The sequence below is a fragment of the Homarus americanus genome, unplaced genomic scaffold, assembly GCF_018991925.1.
Source record: "Homarus americanus isolate GMGI-L3 unplaced genomic scaffold, GMGI_Hamer_2.0 scaffold367, whole genome shotgun sequence".
NCBI lineage: Eukaryota > Metazoa > Arthropoda > Malacostraca > Decapoda > Nephropidae > Homarus > Homarus americanus.
The window spans coordinates 3,216,110-3,237,987 of record NW_024743709.1 but is presented as its reverse complement, the minus strand read 5'-3'; the positions used below and the strand labels follow the sequence as shown (position 1 = coordinate 3,237,987).

At 37.8% G+C, this 21,878-nt stretch overlaps 1 protein-coding gene across 6 annotated transcripts; it reads left to right on the top strand.

The window, feature by feature from the left end:
• Positions 1 to 1,317: 1,317 nt before the first annotated feature.
• LOC121877317 (beta-1,3-galactosyltransferase 1-like) lies at positions 1,318 to 21,198 on the top strand. Of its 6 annotated transcripts, XM_042383003.1 has the most exons (7): positions 1,324 to 1,458; positions 3,058 to 3,146; positions 3,938 to 3,989; positions 7,642 to 7,761; positions 9,925 to 10,075; positions 12,914 to 12,964; positions 19,043 to 21,198. In XM_042383003.1, the coding sequence occupies exons 4-7, from the start codon at positions 7,681 to 7,683 to the stop codon at positions 20,062 to 20,064; spliced, it is 1,305 nt and encodes a 434-aa protein (XP_042238937.1). In that variant the 5' UTR covers positions 1,324 to 1,458; positions 3,058 to 3,146; positions 3,938 to 3,989; positions 7,642 to 7,680; the 3' UTR covers positions 20,065 to 21,198. The 6 variants fall into 6 exon arrangements, with proteins under 6 accessions (XP_042238936.1, XP_042238937.1, XP_042238941.1 ...); XM_042383002.1 differs by lacking the exon at positions 3,938 to 3,989 and having other exon boundaries at positions 1,318 to 1,394; XM_042383007.1 differs by lacking the exons at positions 3,938 to 3,989; positions 7,642 to 7,761 and adding an exon at positions 11,485 to 11,625.
• Positions 21,199 to 21,878: the final 680 nt, after the last annotated feature.

The following is a 21,878-nucleotide window of genomic DNA, read 5'->3' as shown; positions in this document are numbered from 1 at the left end:
CCTCTTAGTTGGCAAACTTTTTCACATCTAACTTTACTTCAGCAGAGTATAATACTGTAATTTATTCACCTCAATAGCCTAACCTCTAAAGTCTAAACCAATGTTTAATTTTGCAATACACTTGTAGTGGATTTCTCCCCTACAAACGCTGTTTGTCGCTGAGTAGCCGACCACCAATTCCCCAGTGTATGCCTCGTGGTCTAGGTCAACCAGCGCCGCCATACACCAGGAGCGGGGGTCAACTACTAAGCCACGCCTACCCCCCGCTATTTAAGACCTGACCTCGTGGTGACCTGTCTCTTGCTACCTACAGCCGCAGCCAGCAACACCTCCTCCGCCGCTGCCTGGCGGCCCTCGCTCCTCCTCCGCCTGCCTGGCGGTCCTCTCTCCCGCCGGCGAGCATGGCGACCCACAAGCTGTCCTCTGAGCGTCCTCACCAACCAGCTCTCTCTACATCACGCTTGTAACCATGATGCCTTCCCAGCACCAAGCTGCATTGTACATCCAATACAACATGTATATAGAGAGCACATTGTGAGTTTCCTTTCTCCATCCCATCCTGAGTGTGAACCAAACATCTCATACCCCACACACTTTTCATAAAACCACATTTAATAGCGATTTGTTCTATTATTTTGTATGTACCGATTCTAAGTACAAGTGCCAACCATATTGTGTAAATATTGGTATACTGTATGATGCAATACACAAATACGGGGGCCCACAGTACAGTACAGTATATGTTTATTGGGCTATTATACATGTAATGCATTCTACGTACAGTACACTAGGGGTAAGTTTTAAGTATGTGCACATTTTTTTTGGTGTTACCGTATCTGTGTGATTGTGTCTATCGAACAAAGTCGTTTTTAATTATTATACACAATAAAGAGATATCGCAACACTTGTTTCATGTGACCCCATTTTAATGAATTCACATACTGACATACACTTGATGTATCAAGCTCATCATGCAGTATTGTACAGTAAATAAGTCTACTATAAGCTAGGGAAAAAATAATTAGCCTACCGAACCCGACTATGGGAGGTAAGCCTCTCCTTGCTGAGTGTAGGATAAGGTCCACGATTCGATTGCGGTGTAATTAGTGGTCATAATAATGCTTGGATTATTTGAATTATATTATTCAATGCTAATTACTCACCAACTATGGGTTTCCAAGGTCCAATTTAGGTGTTTTTATGTTATTCTGTAAGTACGTAATTAGTTAACCTTTTAAATTTCAATTCCGAGAGTAAAGTGTATTTCGGTTCAAAAACTTACCAAGGCATAAGGCTAGTGGCTGGAGGTGTTCGCTGCGGTGAGTGAGGGAGTGACCGTGGCCCCAACAACAGCACCAACAGCTATCAACTATTACACTCACGCAGCATCTCAGGTGGGAGAGTGTGTGTGTGTGTGTGTTAATAGCACCATGATCCCTCCATAGCCAAAACCAACAGGTAAATAAAGCACATATAGACTAATGGATAGAGAAAAGGAAAATAGAACATAATATAAAGTGTGTATGAATTAGGATGGTTTTGTTGCATTGTAGACGGTCATTGTAAAGATGCTGAGATTGCTTTCCATTCAAGATAGTCCTTGAGAAAATTTCAGGTGTAACATACTATATAGTAAATATATAGCCTGAAAAGCACTTTATATTCTGTCAAGGTTTAGTTCTATTCTTAAATTTGGATGTGATTTTATGGTATATTCTTTTATGTTTGTTTTATGATCATTGGATGTCTGGTGGTGATGGGAGGAACAATATGGGTAATAGTATAGATTTCTAACTTATGATAGGTAAATTATGTTATATTAAACATTAATTAAGGTATTATTTTAGTTTCGGTCATGCTGGATTTTTAGGAATTAGGTTAGGTTAGATATCCATACTTTTTCTGATGGTGTTAGGTTAGGTTAGGTTAGATAAGATATCCAAACTGTTTTTCTGATGGTGTTTGGTGTGTTTTGAACGAGTTGGACCTTTATATCTGTCGGAAATCATATAATTTGGATATCTAAATACAGGGATGACCGAAACTAAATTTTTGCCTTAATTAGGACACTTAACGGTACAGTAGTTAATTTGAATCGACTTCCGGTGTTAAAAGTCCAGAGTTAATATTCGTTTTTATACCGATATGTATTTCTGATTTTTTTAAGTTAGGTTAGGTCAGGTCAGGTGAATTAAAAAAACAAAACAAAATATACTGTACTCTAGAAAGATAATATCTCATACCATTTGGGGAAATTGGGATAAAAACGAATTTTTATCAAGTCAGGTTTAGTGGTAGAGACCCAGGTTTGATTGAGGACTGATTGATATTTTGGGATGGTGCTACAGTAAAAGTGTGCTTGCATCTCACCGGTATGTCCCAAGTTTAATCCCAGGTTCAGATGTAAGAAGAATAACCCTATGAAACTTGGCATGATAATGAAGACAAACACAGCAAAGACGATAAAAGTACTAAAAGTATAAAAGTATCAGAAAAAAGGTAAAAATGTATCAGAAAAAAATATTGGAAAAACAGTAAAAAGGGATAAAAGTATCAGAAAAAAGTATAAAAGTATCAGAAGCCATATTGAGCATTGAACAAACCACCATCTACCCCCCTTCCCCCCCCTAAAAAAATTATTCGGTTAATATATGATTTAAGCTCACTGCCTAGAATATAAAACTGACCTTGCAGAAATGGGGAAAAATACTACACATGGTATCGTCCATAGGCAGGTGGCACGGAGCTTTCATATCGACGGAGAAAAATAAGGAAAAATTAAATCCCAAAATTCCTATTCCACCACCCAATTTACTTTATTCTTGAGGTAATAGATAAGTTTTCTTCTTTAGATGTTTTTCTTTTAAGTAGCCAGTTAACCCAAAGATCATGAAAGTGAAGAAAAAAAAGTAAGTGGCAACCCTTTCTTTACTGTACAGTATTCTTATTTGATCAAGTTCGGTCCAGTTGTTAGAAATGCTCGTCAGAATGTCTATTACTAATTGAAGTTGTTGGCACGATTTTAAGAGTTTCTATAATAACATTTTCCTTTTACAGAATCTCAAATGAAAACTTCAAGAATCTCAAACCTCTACCCTGTAATGTACTACTCGTCTGTTTGACCACAAAACACTGCAGCTGCTATAGTAAGTGACTTAGCTACACCTTAGGTTCAGTAAAATGAAAAGCAGCTGGCCCATTGTTTTAGTTTTGTCTTCAGTTATATTTAGTGTACAATATAAGCATATTTTTTTGTAATGTAAGTTAACTTTGATAATGTACAGGACATCATCATCATCATCATCATCATTTGAAGAAACTGCCATCCCATATTGTAATCTTAAATGATCCCATAAAATATTCACATCTTTTTGTGTTAGATATTCTGAGAGGAAGTGCTTTTTTCCTAAAGTTTGCACTCATTTCACTAATACAGTAATGTAGTACATTATATCAGAAAACTGTACAGCCAATAAGGTACAAAGGGTTATCTGAACTGGTACAAGCTCTTATTATAATTACAATACTAATTATGATGCCCTAATACAGTAGCAGTTGTCCCATGGGCACTGTCTGTTCAAACCAGGTTAAGGGTCTGCACAATCACAGGTAATAGAGTATCATTACAACAACAAATTACCTACATTTTATCTCACACATGCGTTTAGACCAGTGGTTCTCAACCTTGTTTGCCCCATGCACCCCTTTCACCATATGTCAGAATGTCATACCCCCCTCCTTTCCAAGATTGTCTGCCTCAAAAAGTGCATTCCAAATAATATGCATATAATACTGAAAATCCTTTATTTTTTCCATATTAGTATCAGTTCCCCCCCTGAAAACCTGAGGGGGAAATTCCCTGGTTGAGAACCCTGGTTTAGACAGTATTAACAAGTACGTGTTAGGCACCTCTTCATGATAATCTTTTTTTTATCAGATTTGGTAAAACTGATGTGAACATGAATCCATGGAGCAAGCCCACAGATGAGGTGAATTTATTCGTGAAGTTTCATGCAATGTACAGCATTTATGTTTAGGTATTCATGTGTGTTCTTGGATCCTAGTGTGTTTGTATGTGTTTCATTGAAAAGGAAAGGTATTCAGTAAATTATTCATACCCTTCAAGTACATCAAATCCAGTACAGTACAGAACAGTACCTAATTATGAGTTGGGGTATTGATGGAGGTTATTGGCAACATTAATCACATTGCCTCCTTGTGTACCAAGAGCTTAGTTATTTTGTATGCTGTGCTTCTAACAGGCCGTCAGTACCTTAAGATCTACTTTCACTGTATTTCTAACTTACACCTTGAAGGCTCCCATAACACAGGCTGTTTATTGGCAGACTGGGATATGCCTTCTCTTCCTTATAATGCAAGTCAGGGTTACTGTGTTAATATTTTTGGAAGTCCTGCATGTATCAATCAGTTCCTGCCTGACAGCAACTAGAATGTGATAATAATGCCTAATCCACAGAAGCCTGGAAAATGACCATAAAACAATAATCATCACCCCCGAGCAAGCATTCTGGAGATCAGAAGGTAGATCCAAGCCACTCAGTAAATTGCATGTATATTACTTTTACTTACTTTTACTTTTATCCTCTTCGCCACTGATCGGCTTGTTAGCCGCTTAAGCGATCGGCCACATCTCTGATTACTTTCCTTTTCATTTATCTTCTTCACCTAAAGATCGGCTCGCTAGCTGCCCGGACGATCGGTCACGTCTCTGTCACGCACTGTTGGCAAATACTGGGCATGCACCGGCTCCTGAATGTACCTGAACCCGCTCCAGTGTTGGTCAAGTCTTGTCTTAAAAGAGCTCACACTCGGTGCCGTCACAACACTCTCTGGTAGATTGTTCCAAGAGTTTACAACCCTCACTCCAAAAAAGTTTGCCCTCACGGTTTTCTGGACTTGCGGCTTCTTCAATCTTGAGCTGTGACCCCTTGTGGGGCGAGCGTCCGCCAGCTCCAAGTAAGGACACTCAACTGAGTAGTGCCCCCTGAGATGCTTATACACCTCAACTAGGTCCCCCCTTGCCCGTCTGTAGTATAAGTTAGGCAGGTTCAGGCGCTCCAATCTCTCAGGGTAGCTGAGGTGCCGAAGTGCAGGCACCAGTCTGGTGGCCCTCCTTGGAACATTTTCAACCAACTGATAGTCCCTAGCATATCTCGGGGACCAGATGGGGTGACAGTACTCCAGATGGGGAAGCACTTAACTCCTGAAGATCGTTACGAGGGACGGACCATCTAGATATCTGAACGACCTTATAAAACCCAATAATTTATTTGCCTGATTTACCTTCTTCTCGCAATGGCCCGAGAACTTCAGCTCATTGTCAACATACACACCTAGGTCCTTCTCACACACAGTCTCAACTAGTGCAGTTTCTTCATCCCGTTGGGACATATGATACGCCTCCTTACCGTTGGTATGCCCCAGGTGCATCCACTTACACTTCGTGACATTGAATCTCAGCAGCCATTTCTTCGACCATTCCTGGAGCCCACAGAGGTCCTTCTGCAGTTCTTCACAGTCCGCTTGGTTCTTAATTTCCCGAAATAACTTGGCGTCATCGGCAAACATTTGTATGGCGGAGTGTACAACGTCAGGCATGTCATTTATGAAACAAACAAACAACAGTGGGCCCAATACACTGCCCTGTGGTACCCCAACTTGTGACAGGTACAGATGACGATTTCGTGCCATTAATCACCACACTCTGCTTGCGGTCATGTAGAAAGTCTTCTATCCACGCTAGGACATTTCCTCGAATTCCGTACCCTTCCAGTTTGATTTTCAGCCTTTTGTTGGGTACACTGTCGAAAGCGTTGGCAAAATCTAGGTAAATATTGTCGATATTACCACCCCGTTCCAGAATATGGGTCCAAATATCCAATACCTTGAGCAATTGTGTTAAGCAGGAGCGCCCCGGCATAAAACCGTGTTGGCAATCTTTTACAAGGTTGTTTTGTATTAGATGTTCCATTGCGGCATCTCTGATAATACTCTCAAGTACTTTACATATTATGCTGGTCAGGCTCACCGGTCTATAGTTGTTCGTGGAGTGACGATCACCCTTCTTGAAGATAGGACTCACATAAGCCACTTTCTATTCACTGGGGACCATTTGTTCATCCAGGCATTTACAAAACAGGATCTTCAGGGGCTCTGCAAGCTCGTTGCACAACTCTCTTAGCACTCTAGGATGCACCATGTCAGGGCCGGGACTCTTATGGACCTTTAGCCTGGACAGTTTATTTCTAATACCCTCTTCTGTGAACACAATGTGGGTCAGTGCTGTGTCGAACCGTCTGTCCTCAAACGCAGGAAGGTTATTTGCATCCTCTCTTGTGAACACCGAGGAAAAGAAGCTGTACAATGCCTCAACTTTATCCTGATCAGAATCTGCGTAACTACCATCCACCAGCCTCAGGTCTGATACTCCTACTCTCGTTTTCAATTTCGACTTTGCATAGTGGTAAAATGCCTTTGGGTTTGACTTGACCTCACTTGCAACCAGCCTCTGGAACTCCTTTTCAGCCCTCCTACACTCTATCTTTGCTTGGTTTCTGGCTCTTGCATACATCCTCCTGTCTTGCTCATCGTTTGACCCAACCCACGTCTTGAATTTCTGGGTTTTCTTCTTAATTTTGTCGTATTGCAGTATGAGAGCTTAAATTACCATGTAAATTTTAACTAAAAATTTTCTGCAGTAAGTGGCCTTTAGACAGGTGAGGAGAGGTTGTACATTATACTTGGTTCTGTAGTCCACACTGTGTAGAGTAAGTGTGTTCATGGATATGTACAATATATGATAGCCTCTATGTACTGTACACAGTACAATATATGTTAATAGAATATATGTGTTCTAAGACACCTTATGGATTATGGTTACTCATTCCTTTAATATACTGTACTGTTTGGTTTATGAGATAAGTTGTATGTTAAGTAGTGTATTGTTTTCATGTACTGTACAGTACAATACAAGTACTGTATTATATAACATTATAATTAATTTGTTGCCCATCTTTTATTTATACGCCACCATCTTTAATCTAGAACACTGAACAGTACAGTACTGTGCCCACATTGACAAAGATAAACCCTTTTTTTGTCCTACAGTTTCTAGGACTCTTGGCATGCTGTGTGCCACTGCCTTTAGCACCTCACTTGCTGTTTTCACTTGTAATAATAATAATAATTAACGGTTTATTGAAAAAGTTCTGCAGCTCGAAGGCTGAAAATATACATTGGACATAAATGACTTATTACATACATTGGTGGTTTAACAAAAGCCTTCATTAGAGAAAGGTAAAGGAACATACAGTGAACATACAGATTAATGTAGGTGTTGAACAGCAAACTCGTAGTGTAGTAACTCCCTCCCAGATGGTGTTAGGAGGAACTCACGTGGTGTAGTAGTTCCCTCAGATGGTGTTATGAGGAACCTGGCGTGGTGTAGTAATTCCCTCGCAGATGGTGTTTGATCCACTATGTTCACTGCTTATTTAATTCCCCCTTCAAGATTCCTATCAAGTTGCTAAGTGATAGTGCTGTAATTGGTATTGTTTTGCTTTTTTTATTCATCATCTGTGGAATATTTTTTTTTTATTTGTTTATTTTCTCTTTATTTAGCCTGTTTACCTGAACCAGCCTGTGGTATGATTCCTTGAGATGTTAGTGTCTCCTTCTGTGTACCCCAAACAATTATACCTGTACAATGATGATACCGACATTGATCGTGAAGACCAGCCAGTGAGTATGGACCTCCATTTCTAGTCCCTTATAATATTCCTGCTTGGTTTAAAAAATCAACAACTTTTTTTGTCGCGTGACTTAGAAATCAATAGAATTCAATGGGACCTTTCACCCAGAAGACCATTGAGCTCCATTGTTTTCTGAAGTTGAGCGACAAAAAAAACGCTTATGGTTTAATAGATACTGTGACCAAGATGCATCATTACTTGAGAACCTGCATACTCACACTCCATAAGTATGCTCCCCCTCACATGGCAACAAACTTGTAATGATTCAGGGCTTGAGTGTTTCCAGGATTAGCAAGCTATGTCAGTGGGTGTGTGTTGACACCTGGTAGGGCCACCCATGCTGAATTGATTGCTGGTGACGTTTCAAACAAAGAGTTAACCCAAGGTACAGAATCAAAGTAAAGTGCCATAAAAATTTTAAGTACAGGTACTGGTAATTGGATTTATGCAAAGATAATACAGTACATGTTTTTTTTAAGTTTTGCAGCATTGTTAGTCATCTTGCAAGACCTTTTCCTAGGGACAATTTTGAAAAGGGTTGGCCATTCTTCAACAAAAACCTGTGTGAGGTGCTGCATGGATGTAGAATTATTATACAGTACTGTATCGGCTTATTGTGGCATTGGCAGTTTGTAGTTAGGCCACTTTTTGGATTCCTTACCTTAGCTTTTAATTACCTCCTATGTGTTGCAGGACCTCACTAGCACAGAAATTTTATTTTGTACTTCCTCCCTTTCATCAAACTGATTTTAGATGTATGAGTCTCCTTGGCATGACTAGTGGCTATTAATCCCGGAAATCCTGCTTTAGAGTCGAGTCAGAAAAAAGAGGTGTGCATCCCTCCCTCCGCTCTTTAGGTTCTGTTGCAGAGTACAGCTGGATTGAGGAGTGTTACTGTAAATCTAGTGCAACTGATGATAGACAAGGAAAGACCGGTGTGAGCAAATTGCTGTAACACCAATACTCAGTTGGCTTCCGACCTTAAGTAGAGTCTTTTGCCTTCTAGACTCTTCTCTGACAATTACAGTTATGATGAGAGAGTTGAATTATTTGATTAGTGTCAGCTGTCAATATCAGATGTTAGCCTGGGTTGTAAACCGTACTGTATCGTCTAGGCTAAAATACATGAGTTACCTTGTCCTGGCTTGACTATAAAGTGAGATTTTCAGGATAATCATTTACTGTATTTTTATGTTTTTCTTTTGCCGTACAATTACCACATTCTTTGGTATAAAGTGATATAATTAGTTTAAAAGAAAATAACATGTATTCTGCTCATGAATGGTATTTTCATACATGGTATGAGTACAGTAAATGCACCGAGGGTATTGGAATTACTGTATAGAACTGTACCCCATGTAAGTGAAATGACTCGTGCCTTTACCCATCAGGTCATTTAGTATCCTCCACCATCAACGAGTTTAAAGATGCTATCGGGTTATGCATTTCATCCTGTAACCACTGGTGGATCCAGGGTGGGGGGAGGGCACCTGGGTGCGTGCCCACCCCCACCCCAATATAATATGGCCTCCAAATATCCCTGAAAGTGGTCAGATATAAAAAATTTCTCCAGGAGGGGTTTACATTCTCTATCCCCTCCCCCCCTTCCCCACGGGATCCCCCATCTGTATAGGCTAGCTATGCTTGCCATTGACTTTCAAACACATCAGAGTACCCCCAACTATTTTTCTAGATCTGCCACTGCCTGTAACCCTTTGAATCCTCCAGAAAATATTACACAACATGACACATAATCATTCTCTGTTGTGAAAATGGTGATACAGAACAGATACAGTACTTTGGTAGTATGAGTTTTATCTTAAGTTACACCAGGATGAAAAGACGTAGGAGAAACCCTGCCCACTGAGGCTTAAACTTTGGCTATTTGTAGTTCACATGAAAGTTGAAGAGAAAGGGTAGAATATTTTGATAATCCTGCAAATTTAACTCAGAGATGGCATACTTTTTTGGTGTTTGTCAAGTGAAAGGTCTAGAATGAAAACTACGGTACAATACTATGTGAAAACTGCTGACTCTTTGAAAATAGTTAATCTTTTTATTCTATATTATTAAATGTTTCTTAATGTTTCAGGTTCTTATAAAAAAAGGAAGTAATCTGTCATAATTCCTGATACCCATTCTATCAACACAGATGGTCAACTTGCGGATTGGGCGGATGGTTCAACGGTCCTATGTTTGTCGCAGATGTGGTTGTATACAGCCTGTCGTCATTGCATTATTACTTATTTCAGCCTTCATATTTCTCTTCTTCCAAATGGTTAACATGCTTCCACGTAAACCAGGTTAGTTTTCATGTGATTATTAGTATTATATACGTATATTTTTATTTGGGGGCTTTACGGTCCTTCACCAGGCTATTTCTCACAATACTGTACTTGTTCTGTGTTAGGTTGACCCAAGTGAGTACTGTACTGTAATAATCAATAAATCAACAAAGCCTGACATAGTTGAAGGTTGTCTTAGGGTACAGAAGTCCTCGGTATGTGGAATCTAGTATTAAAAATATTCTGTAGTAAACCTTATCAGTTACTGATTTTTAAATGATATTATTGTTGTGTGATGTTGCTGTATTCTAGAGTGCAGAATATTGAGACTTGTTGAGTGTATGATGTTTATTGGTGTGTGGAATGAGTGAAAGTTTTGTTTTAATGTTCTTCTCTTTAAGCTGACTTTACTTATGTAGGGAAGAACTCCAACTCCCATCCTGAGGACAGATTTCTTAAGAAGATTTAATGTTCTTTGACAGGATCCATCTTGAGCATCTATCTATCTATCTCTCTATGCTCCAGGATGACTCACAGTCTCCTTGTATCCTTATCCACGTAGAATTCCAAACAACGCTCTGTGATTTGGTCGGGTTACACTCACTCTGTGCTTCCATTTTTCCTTCCAGGTAGTCTTCCCCTCTTCCTCTTCATTTCTTGCTTTTGTCGTAAACTGCTTACATACTATTGGTACTGTCCCTAATTCCAAAAGGTTCTTACTGCCACTTAGCCTCTTTCACAATTATTTTTTGCAGCAGCAGCCAGTTTCTTAATGACATTCTGGTGTATGAATCTCACTGTCATGTGCATGAATATCATCAATATTTTTCTAATTGTTACAAGTCGAACACAACTACCTAACCTCTCCTACTGTGTATACAGCCACTTACAATAACTTACCAAGGCCTTGGGCTGCCCGGCCTTTTTCTTTTGGGAAATACTACTAAGTAAAGAATATGTGGCTAGACAAAGGGCTCTTTTAAATATTTATTGGTGTTATATTTTATAGCTTATGGGTCAATCATTAAGGCCCCAGTAAGCAGCCAGTCAGCCTTCTCTAGGGGGCTGACTTCTTTCTGAACTAGAGAAACTGCCATAAATTTAATCAGTGCTAAGTGAACCTGGTGATTCAGTGATTAGTCAGGGCAGAACCTCAACAATGATTTGGCAATGCTTCAAAAAGATTTCAAGTCAAAAGTTCACCGAGGTTAATCCCCAAGTTAGTTTACCTGACTTGGTCGTAAACTTGGGACTGTGAAGTTGAGTCCACAGCTTTCTCACTGTCTACAAGCTGTCAGCACATGTTGTTTCACTCTCCAGTATTCATTGCAAAGTTTATTACCATACTATCATATGAACAGCAATATTGCATACCACAGTGTTTTGTTTAGTGTACTATTTTGATTGACTTTCCTGCTGTATTTCAGTAGTGTCCCTAATGGTTGACTGATGACAAGCCACTTGCAGTAATAGCTATTGCATCCTACACTGTGCTTCAGACATTGCAACTTGATACACTGCATTACCAACCCAGTCTTTCATTATTACTGAAAGTTGTTTGGTGAAAGGTACTCTCTCTCTCTCTGTGAGGTTAACCCTTTGTTTGGAAAGTTTTGAGGGATTATAGAACACAGAAAATCAGACTTTGGTGTTGTAAGCTTTGTAGATTTTTCACGACAATCTATTTTCCTTCAAAAGTTTCAGTGCATAATATATATATTATTTTTTATGTGTACTATATACAGTTTTGACCTTTAACCTCTGGCTGTGACCTTGCCCTTAAATACACAGACCAACCACTAATACTTGGCAATTTAGGTTCTGCTAATACATATTGTGGAAAGTTTTATAAGATCTTTCATAGTTACTCAAATATGGCTCTGTGCTTAGTGACGTGTAAGTGTGTTACCGATGAACGTCTATGACTAAAGTATACAGTCTATACCTTGGGGTTCAAGGATTTGTTCCCAGGAGCCTCTAGACTTGCATGCTCTTTGAATCACTGCCAAATTGTGATTGTGGCTCTACACTTACTATCCACTGATTCATCTGGCAAGGGGTTGATTACAAATCCTTAGTACTTATCTACTCAGGCCAGTGTCCCTGCCTCAGAATGCAAATTGCTTACTGAAATGTTCCTATTATTGTTGAGCTATTCACATTATGTAACACATTTTGGTGAATTTGGATACCTCACACTTCAATGTAACCCCTGTAACACCCCATCACTAAGTATGTAACACATTGTTAGACATCTCTCATAAGAAAAGAGCATCTTCTTGGCTACTAATCTTCAGTCCAGAGTAAGTAAACATCAAGAAAAACATATACGGTATAGTCAATTTTAATTACAATTTGAGCACAGAATTATCAGTGTGTTTTGCTGGGGTCATGCACTGGGGTCATGTTCCTGCAGTTGAAAATAACACTACCTGAGCACCTCCGGCACGGGTAGTTGGCAGTTGGGAGCAATATGATGGCAAGGATGGTAGAATGATTGGCCTTCTTTTTGATGTCACAGTTCATTGCCCGTTTGGTTTTAATGTGATTTATGGAATGGTACTTCAACTTAACTAATTTCCCAATCTTCCCTTAACCCCCATAATACAGTGTACTCTATAATGCTGATTCATTTCTTTGCCTACGCTGCAGTAAGTAATATGTGAACAGCCCTTTCTTGTTAAATTGGTGGTATGGTAATGCTTACATTTGGGATTACAGTAATTTCATATCATAATCGTTCTCTGAATTTTCTCCATAATTGTGCATTGCTTCCCTCACTTATACTTGGATGGCACATGCAGAGATATTAAGAATTCAATTAAGATTCAACCCAGTACTGTACACTTATTTCAGCATGGGCCTCAGGCAGCTCCCTCATGCCAGGAAATCCACAGCGAAAACAAAGTGAGTGACATTGCTCATCCCACATTAGACCCTCCTTTAAGTAGAAACACACAAAATTTCCCCCTCATCATTACTGTACAAATGGTATAGTAACAAAATCAAAAGGTTAAAGATATTACCATAAAGATATTTTACATAGCAGTAGATGAAGAAAAAGAATGGAAGCTCTGATATTCAGCTGCATTTCTGATTACTTGTACTGTACTGTACTGTAGGGTAAAGTACTCTTGACCTTGGTTATTAAAATGTTTTACCTGTAAGGATTACAGTTGAGTTATGGCCTTCATATAGGTCACCCTAATGTTTAAAAGGAAAGATTTGATAAGATCTTTAAAGAACAACTCCAGACCCTATATTTAAATGATGCCAGTTCAGAGCAACCTGTAACTGTACACACTTTGGCTTTTGGGGGGTTTCTCAGTATCTCCAGGACCATGGCAAGTGGTGGTAATCTGAACACCTTTCACTCCTAAGACCAGATAATGTGGTGATGCTGCACTGCTCAATCTTTCTTCTGTGGGGAATATACTGCACTTCGTAAGGTGAAGTCACAAGCCAGATTTCTTGTAACAACTCTCTTACTCCAGTCTTCTGTGTCTTTAGGGACAGGTGTGTTTGAGGTTGGACTGGTCCTCTTAGTGATTGTTATGATGTTAGGTTAGAGTGGATGTTTTTCTCCTCCATCATAATTTGGCAGCAGTTTATGTATATACTGACCCAATGATGGTATGCAGGTATTGCAGCACAAGGGAGCTGTCACTCCTAGTGTTGTGTGTATCCAGTCTGACACAGTTGTTGTCTAATTGTTATTTTTTTTATATGGTTTTTCCTGGCAGACTGGGGGCCAGCTAGAGGGTTTCAAAGATCATTATTGATTAGGTCTGAGGTAGCATCGGAGATAAGTGCTTTTCTGGTATCTCTAATTCCATGAACAGTCTTACACTGCTACACTCGTTTATGATGAGATGCACAGTAATTCACACCTTGAGATTAATTAGGCCTGTACATATTATTTTCCTTAAAGAATTACTCTGTGCTTTTCCACACTTGAGGATCAAGTGCACCTATGATGACTGATGCTTTGTGATGGGTTGTTGTCAGTGACAGCAGTTGGGAGTGTCCTGTTTTCCCTAAATCAGAGCTACCCCTTCCAGTAGTGAGTACTGTACATCTATTTTACGTGCTGGTACACAAACAGCTCCAAAGTTCTTCCTGGATAAAAATTTTCTGAAACCACGAGGGAGGCAAAAAGTATGAGCTGGAAATATGACTGATTTGCAAAATCCCTTTTTCTGGCATAGCTTGTAGCTAGGCTGTCGGACACCTTCCATCCTTGGTTTCTTTGCTGAGTTGGCTAGGAACTTAAAACATGACAGGTCGGTTCTGAACAGGAAACAGAGCCACATGTTTTGGTGCGATGTATGCTGATTGGTTTGACATTTTTGCCAACAGGCCTCCTATCACTCCAGAACAACTGCTGTACCACATCCTGTAATTTTATACAGTTTGTGGATGAAAGGTGAAGGTCATTGATGTTTCCTTTGGGTACTGGTATATGTTGCCACCCCAGAGTTAAACACTATAACCTAATTGACGACCTGTATAATAAAATCCGCGCTATGATGTGTGTTGCATGATTTTTTGGTCTTAAGAATGTAAGTCCCTTTACATTATATTTTAAACCTGAGGGAATCACAGAAAACTACATTGCCTGTGGAGCAGATAAGGAGATGTAGTAAGCATTTAAGATATTTGTCTAGTTCCACGCTTCCCTACTAATGCCTCAATTGACCTCATCAGCCACCTTAAACAGTGTTGGATGCTTTGAGCAAAAGTTCATATTTTTCACTTAAGTTTTGAAAAGTGGTCTTGCATTGATGTTTTACTGTAAAATTAAGGTATTAACATCGGGTTTATGGCCTATAGATGTCTCTTTGAAAAAATTCCCCTCTGGAGTTGTCCTTTAAGTAAATAACCTAAGACTGTAAGGACTTATAATGTGCATACTATCTAGCTATGAACATAGGAGGTAACACTTTAAACTACCTTCTTTTTTTTTCTTCTCAGCCACATTGCTTTTGCAGCACCACAAAGTTTGATGCTTTGTTGTATCTTGTTTCATGATATTCAAGCTTTGATTATTTTCCATTGATTGACTTTATTTATTGTTATTATTTACAGTCCTTGTTTCCCTTTGCAAGCTTTCATAAACTGGATTTTCCCTTGATTGCAATACAGTGAAACCTCTATTTAGCGGACTATATGGAGAGGAAAGTCCGTTATATTAAGAGTTCGTTAGATATGAAACCTCCATCTAATGAACTACTGTACTGTAAAGGGAAATGAAAATCCAATATATTGAGGTGTCCGTTAGATGTGAACCCCCAATCTAACGGATTATGTGAAGAGAGAAGTCTGTTACATGGAGGATTATACTGTATATTCTTATTTTATGTGTTTGTAATTTTTCACAGGTACCGGTACAGTATACGTATTAGAGTTTTTCATAATTTTTTTTTGCTTTCCCACCTCTTGTAATATGCTTACTTATGAAACCTTATTCTATTCTGTATATATATATATATATATATATATATATATATATATATATATATATATATATATATATATATATATATATATATATATATATATATATATATATATATATATATATATATATATATATATATATATATATATATATATATATATATATATATATATTCACATTTCTATCATCTCATACAAACCCATAGCCTTCTTTTTTCTCCCTTTTACCACTCCTTATCACAACAACAGTAAAGACGATGCTAAGAGGTGATCAACAACACGTAAGAGCCAGCAAGTGGTGGTAGTGTTGCAGGAGATTCACCAGCCAGTGTTTAAAGTACAGCTGCAGTCTTATTTAACACAGAAAGATGCACAGCTGTTTGGTGACTCAAAACTTTTAAGAGGGAGATAATGCAGTGTTATGCTAGTTTTAGTATACTTAAAGATATTCAAGATTACAGTAGATATATGGAGATACTTAAATAGGTGGAGATATTAAAAGATTAGATTTACTAGCATTAGCCCACCCGGGCACAGGTCACTGACCAACATTGGGGCCTGGAGGGCGAAAATATGATGATACCTTTGATGATAATAATAAGGAACCATGAATAAATACAAAAATGAAAAAAATATCAATAGTGAGAAATGATATATGTATGTTGTGATGTCAAAGTAAAAGAAACAATTGAAACCCTGCAATTGTGTGTAAATGAGGCAGAAAGTCAGATCAGCAACCTGGGACTTGGTCACAATTTTCGTGATACATAAATAGTGTGAGCTATAGAGAGGTTAAATAGATGAAGAGATAAATAAATAGATGGAGATATTAAGAGGTTAGATAGATGAAGATAAACATAAATAGATGGACAAACAGTGAGAAACAGACATAGATATATAACAACATACAGTGAGTTCTGCTATAACGCGTGTTTTGATAACGCGAATTGGCTCTAACGCGATTTATGAATAGAGGAACGATATTTGTATAACTCGAACGCTTGTTTGCTGTAACGCGATTTTTGCTTACTATTTCTCCAATTTTGTGGTATTAACTGTGAATATGGTAAAGAAGAATATCTCCAAGAAGCGTTCTGTTGATCGCATTCCCGGTGATGATCGTAAAAGAAAGGCTATAACACTTGAAGAGAAGCTCGATGTTATCAGCCTCAAAATCACCCTTCTCCCCCATCAAGTTATATTCATATTTCTTCACGGTAAAGTGTTACATTTACTGAATGATTTCCTTATTACATATGAATGTAACATTTATTTAGACTGTGCTAACCTTTGTGTTAGGCTAACTACTAAATTTTTTTTGATTTCGAGTAGTAATCTACACCTAACCCTGTTTTCTCCATAAGCCCTGTTATTTCTATTACGTGAATTTCTATAACACGATGTTTTACAAGAACACAACTATCGCGTTATAGCAGAACTGACTGTACAGTACTGTCTATTGGAAGAAGGTTCGTGTTTATTTCAGAATGATCGTCTCTTTCCTAATGGACAGATTTATCATTGAATCTTATCATAGTTACTTTATTGTATGCCTAATATTACCAATACAGTAGATTTTCTTTTTCCTTTTGCATTATACGGGGTATTTTTATTTATTTATTTTTTCAAAAACCTTAGATGATTACTGTACTGTGTTTTAAGACGTGCAGTAAACAGGAACTTAAAATTCATTGTGAAGAACATTTGTGATATGATCAGACTTTATTTATACTGATTTTTAGGTTCCTGTTTATTGCACTTCCTAAAATATAGTAGTAGTTGTTTAAGGTTCACAAATAAAAACGCTGACTCTGTTGTATTAGTTTTTTCTTAATTATTATACGGTATGTGATTCCATCTGTATTTTAGGAGTGCATATACTGTACTTTAGCTCTCATTAACATGTATCTCTGACCTTTTTCAGCATGATGTCTTGTAATATGTACAGGACAGTAAATCCTCTATTTAAGTTGGTCCTAATCACAGTACTGAACTGTACTACATTGTTTCAATAACCATTACCAATATAATAGGGAACAAATTCTGTTTAAACTCTGCTGTTTTTAAATTGACTTCATTTCTTAAAATTTCACATTTCACGCGCTGCTGTCAATGTTTTGAGCAGACTGTAATAACTATTTTCTCCACCATATCTGATGAGTGTTAAATTATCTTTATATCGCAGAAATCTTATTTTCATGCTTAAATAAGGCGTTGTTAGATTTGTTTTGTGATTTCATATGAAATAAGAGACTTAGAAAAGAAAATATACTCGTAGTTGTGTGTGTGCCAGCCTGCTGTGATCTGCTGTATTGTTACTGTTTGGCACTACAGATATTATTGATAATTATTTGGTTATTCTTAAATATAATTATTGTTTGCCATTCCTTTGTTTACTAAATATGTAACAATTCAACAAACCGCCTTGAAATGTTTAGATTCCCGGTGAATCGGCTGCTTGTGCAATTAACCAGTCCGTTCACATATATTTATATTTGGGTTTTAAGTAACGAAACCCAAACGGTAGTTCCTTTGTTTTATTATAAAAGGTTGTATATATAATTCCTGAGTGTAGATCAACCGTAAGTCTCACTGTCTAGGAGTGAATGAGAAGGGGACGGCGTTTATGTATTATAAACGTTAGGTCACGTCCTTACGATATAAGTTGAGGTGAGCTACTGACTGTGACGACCTCGCAGTGCGGGTTTACAGAAATGCTGAGCTATGGGTCTCGCCCTCTTGGGCGAGTTGCCCGCTCACGTGTCCAACTCATGTCTTACTCATAGACAGTGGAAAGTTACAGGGGGTGAATCTGAATATAATCTCAGATGTATTGACCCATTTTTATAATATGTTCTGTTGATGAGACAGGGGCCTATTACACCGGTTTAAGTTACAAAAGAGTGAAAATGGTCTAGAAAACATACGAATTAAATTTAGTGGCATCTCTGCTAAGGGGCCGTAGCCAGACTCATCCGGTACAACTTATCTATTGAGAGAAGATAACACTTGCTCAGACTTCCATATACAGCATTATAGCAAGGATAACACAGTACTGATTATATGCTCTTGATCTGAACTAATAAAATCTTCAATATTTTCAGTATATTGGGTTTCTGTCCACATTAATGATATTATTTATGTTTGATAGACTTGTTATAACACTGTACTGTATATATTTTGGTTCAGTACTTATTTATTATTTTTTCTGAGAACTCGTCCCCAATTTATACTATTAACCACTTGTGTATGGGGTCACCTCTCTGCTGAATAAAATCATCTGGCATTGGTCAAATAAGATATGAAAAGTGGCATCCCAGTAGTGGAGGGATTAAGTCTATGGGAAAATACCTTACATACAGATTTATGTCATTTCGTCCAATGTCGCCTTTTCTAGGAATGCATCCACAACATCAATAGAGGACATGCTGTATTTGTTTCATATGCTTGCTAATTACTTTGTAGATTTATAATAATTTTCATTCTACCAAAACTTTATTTATAATTACGTGTAAACAATTTCAGTTCCACCACCCTTTGCCTGGCCATCCAATGCAACAAGAGACTTAACCATCTACATAAAACCAAATCGGCCGACTGTTCTCCTCCAGCCTAGTAATTTCTGCAGTCAACCACCATTTTTACTCTTTGTAGTCCCCAGTGCCATAAATGACACCAAGCAGAGAGAGACCATTCGGATCACCTGGGGCCAGTGGACTAATCATGCTGTGTCGAGGAAACTTTATGTGGAAGAGAAATCACTTCGTAAAAATAATGGTAACAAAATACATCGGCCATATATATCTGATATGAAGGTCACCACACCCATGGAGTCCAAACTCGTCTTTCTTCTTGGAATGGCTCGGGGGGGAAATCCAATAAGTAACGCAGTACAGGAGGAGAGTAGGATATACGGAGATATCGTAGTTGAGGAGTTTGTGGATTCTTACACAAACTTGACCCTCAAGTCCGTGTTCATGCTCAAGTGGGTGCATAACAATTGTCCGGGTGCTAAATTTGTCATGAAGGTTGATGATGATATTTTTCTTAATGTTCCAAACCTTCAGCGTACCCTCCTTAACAAGACGATAACAAAGATTCCACATCTAACTGGCACCCTCATATGTGGTGCGAGGCCAATCCATGATCAGTGGTCCAAGTGGTACAGCCCCAAGTACATGTTCCGTGAAGGCAAGTATCCGAATTACCTCTCGGGAACTGGGTATGTCTTCTCAGGAGACTTGGTTAAACCACTTTTAGATGCTGCTCTCTCTACTCCTTATTTTCATTTGGAAGATGTTTTTATAACAGGAATATGTGCAAGGAAAGTTGGTGTTCATCCAAAAGACAACTTAGGTTTTAGCTTTTATCCTCGAGCAGTCAGTCCATGTGTATACAAGGAAGCCATCTTGGGTCATGGGGTTAAACCTTCAGAGATGGTCAAACTGTGGAATATGCTCAACCAGCCAAAAACTGTAGCCAGGTGTAACGGTGAGAAGAAATCAAAATATTTGAGAAAAGATCTAACAACTTGTTCCAAAAGATGAAACCACTTCAGAAGTTTCAAATTCTTAGGACTATGTAGAAAAAATGATGATCACATAAGAAATTGTGCCATTTTCACCTTGTTGGCAATGCATTATGGTATCTTAAGCAATATTTCTTTATGGCTCATGGTAACTAATCAGCTATGAAGAACTATAAAGAAAGGTTTGATAAGGTTCAAGTGGCTGTTTTATAATAGTAAAGCGTTTTTTAAATTGCTATAATCTGGTGAGTAAGTCATTTTTTGCACCAATAATTTTTTTTAGAAAATTGTACTCGGCAGCAGCAGCTTTTAAGTATCCTAAACGTAATACAGGTAATGAGTGCCATTTTCTTCTCTACGCACACACATTAATGCCTCACTCCTTATTGCTGTGATACTCCTTGCAGAAAATCATTGTGTTTTAAGTAACATACCTATTTGTTCAGTGGTTTTTAAGTTCATATTCAAGTCAGACTGGATAATACATTATTGTATTGTCTCGTTTAGCAGTTTTATTGGCATCTGTTAGTGGTGTACTGTATGTTGACTGAATCTACATTGTCTGATCCATCAGAATCTCACTTAAAAATATTCCAACAATCACTAACTGCGATAACATAAAAATATCTCGGTTAAAAATAAGTCCAGAAGATGATCTACACGTATATTGAAATCATGTAAACATGGTTTTAATTCTAGTCCCAAGTCTAGTATTTGATATTGACATAGTTTAATCTCCTAGTCTTAATAACTAAAGGTCTGTTGTATATTTAAAGCATATGTAATATGCCCTATATTTCAACAGACCTATAAATAATACAAAAGTTTTTAGTAAAATGTATATTAAAAACTTGAAATTGGTGCTTGCCAGGAAATTCTCAGAATATTAATTCAATAAGTGATACCCACTCCTTTAGTTGTATGTTTAGCTCCCCAGACAGCTTGGTACTGTATGACTTACTGGTAGAGTCCAGTTCCTTTAGTGTTAAGATAAAACTGTCAAACTATCTTTAAAAGGTATTGGATAGAATGTAGTAGCAGGTTGACAATCCCTTATCCGAAATTCCAAAAACCGGAAACCTCTAGGGGGGTGGGGGGAATGTAGTACCTGTAGTGTAGTAATAATAATAATAATACAGTAATAACAATAATAATAATCATTCATAGTAAATAAAAATTCATAATAAAAAATACACAAAAATAAAATAATAATGATAACAATAATAATAATAACAATAACAATATTAATAAAATAATAATAAAGAATACAAGAATGAGAAAAAGGTCCAAAGTGAGAAACATGACCTATGAATTATAATTATTATTAGCCTGTACTATATTTTTGCTCCCCAGGCCCTGATGTGGGTCTGTGACCTGTGCCTGGGTGGGCTAATCCCCGTAAAAAAAAAATAACCTAACCTAACCATTCTGAAATCCAAAAAATTCCAAAATCCGAAACACATCTGGCCTCAAGGATTTCGGATAAGGGATTGGCAACCTGTAATTAAATTTTGTCAGAAAGCTTAGTAGAGGTCACACAAGTAAAATTGAGTACTCTAAATATTAAACCTGTGATGCACAAGGGTTAGCAGTGCACTCAGTCACCTTCACTTCCTCAACTGCATAATTCATTAGCCATTTTAGAACAAAAGATGCGAGCCATAGCCACTCCATGAACAACTTCTAACAAATGTTATTGTGGTAAATTATGTCTCACTATTTCTAAGAGAAGAATCCTTGTGAAACTAGATATTTTTTTATGTTAATAAAGTTTTCTATAACATTGAATATATTCAGAAAAACAACTTTGTGTTTGGTCTTTGTAACACTTGT

Bases quoted from the DNA above. Each gene is read 5' to 3' on its own strand.
- LOC121877317 (XM_042383002.1), top strand. From the start codon at position 7,681: ATGTTAGTGTCTCCTTCTGTGTACCCCAAACAATTATACCTGTACAAT. The intron at 7,762-9,924 runs GTGAGTATGGAC...CTATCAACACAG, and splicing joins TTGATCGTGAAGACCAGCCA to ATGGTCAACTTGCGGATTGG. The intron at 12,965-19,042 runs GTGAGTGACATT...AAACAATTTCAG, and splicing joins AAATCCACAGCGAAAACAAA to TTCCACCACCCTTTGCCTGG.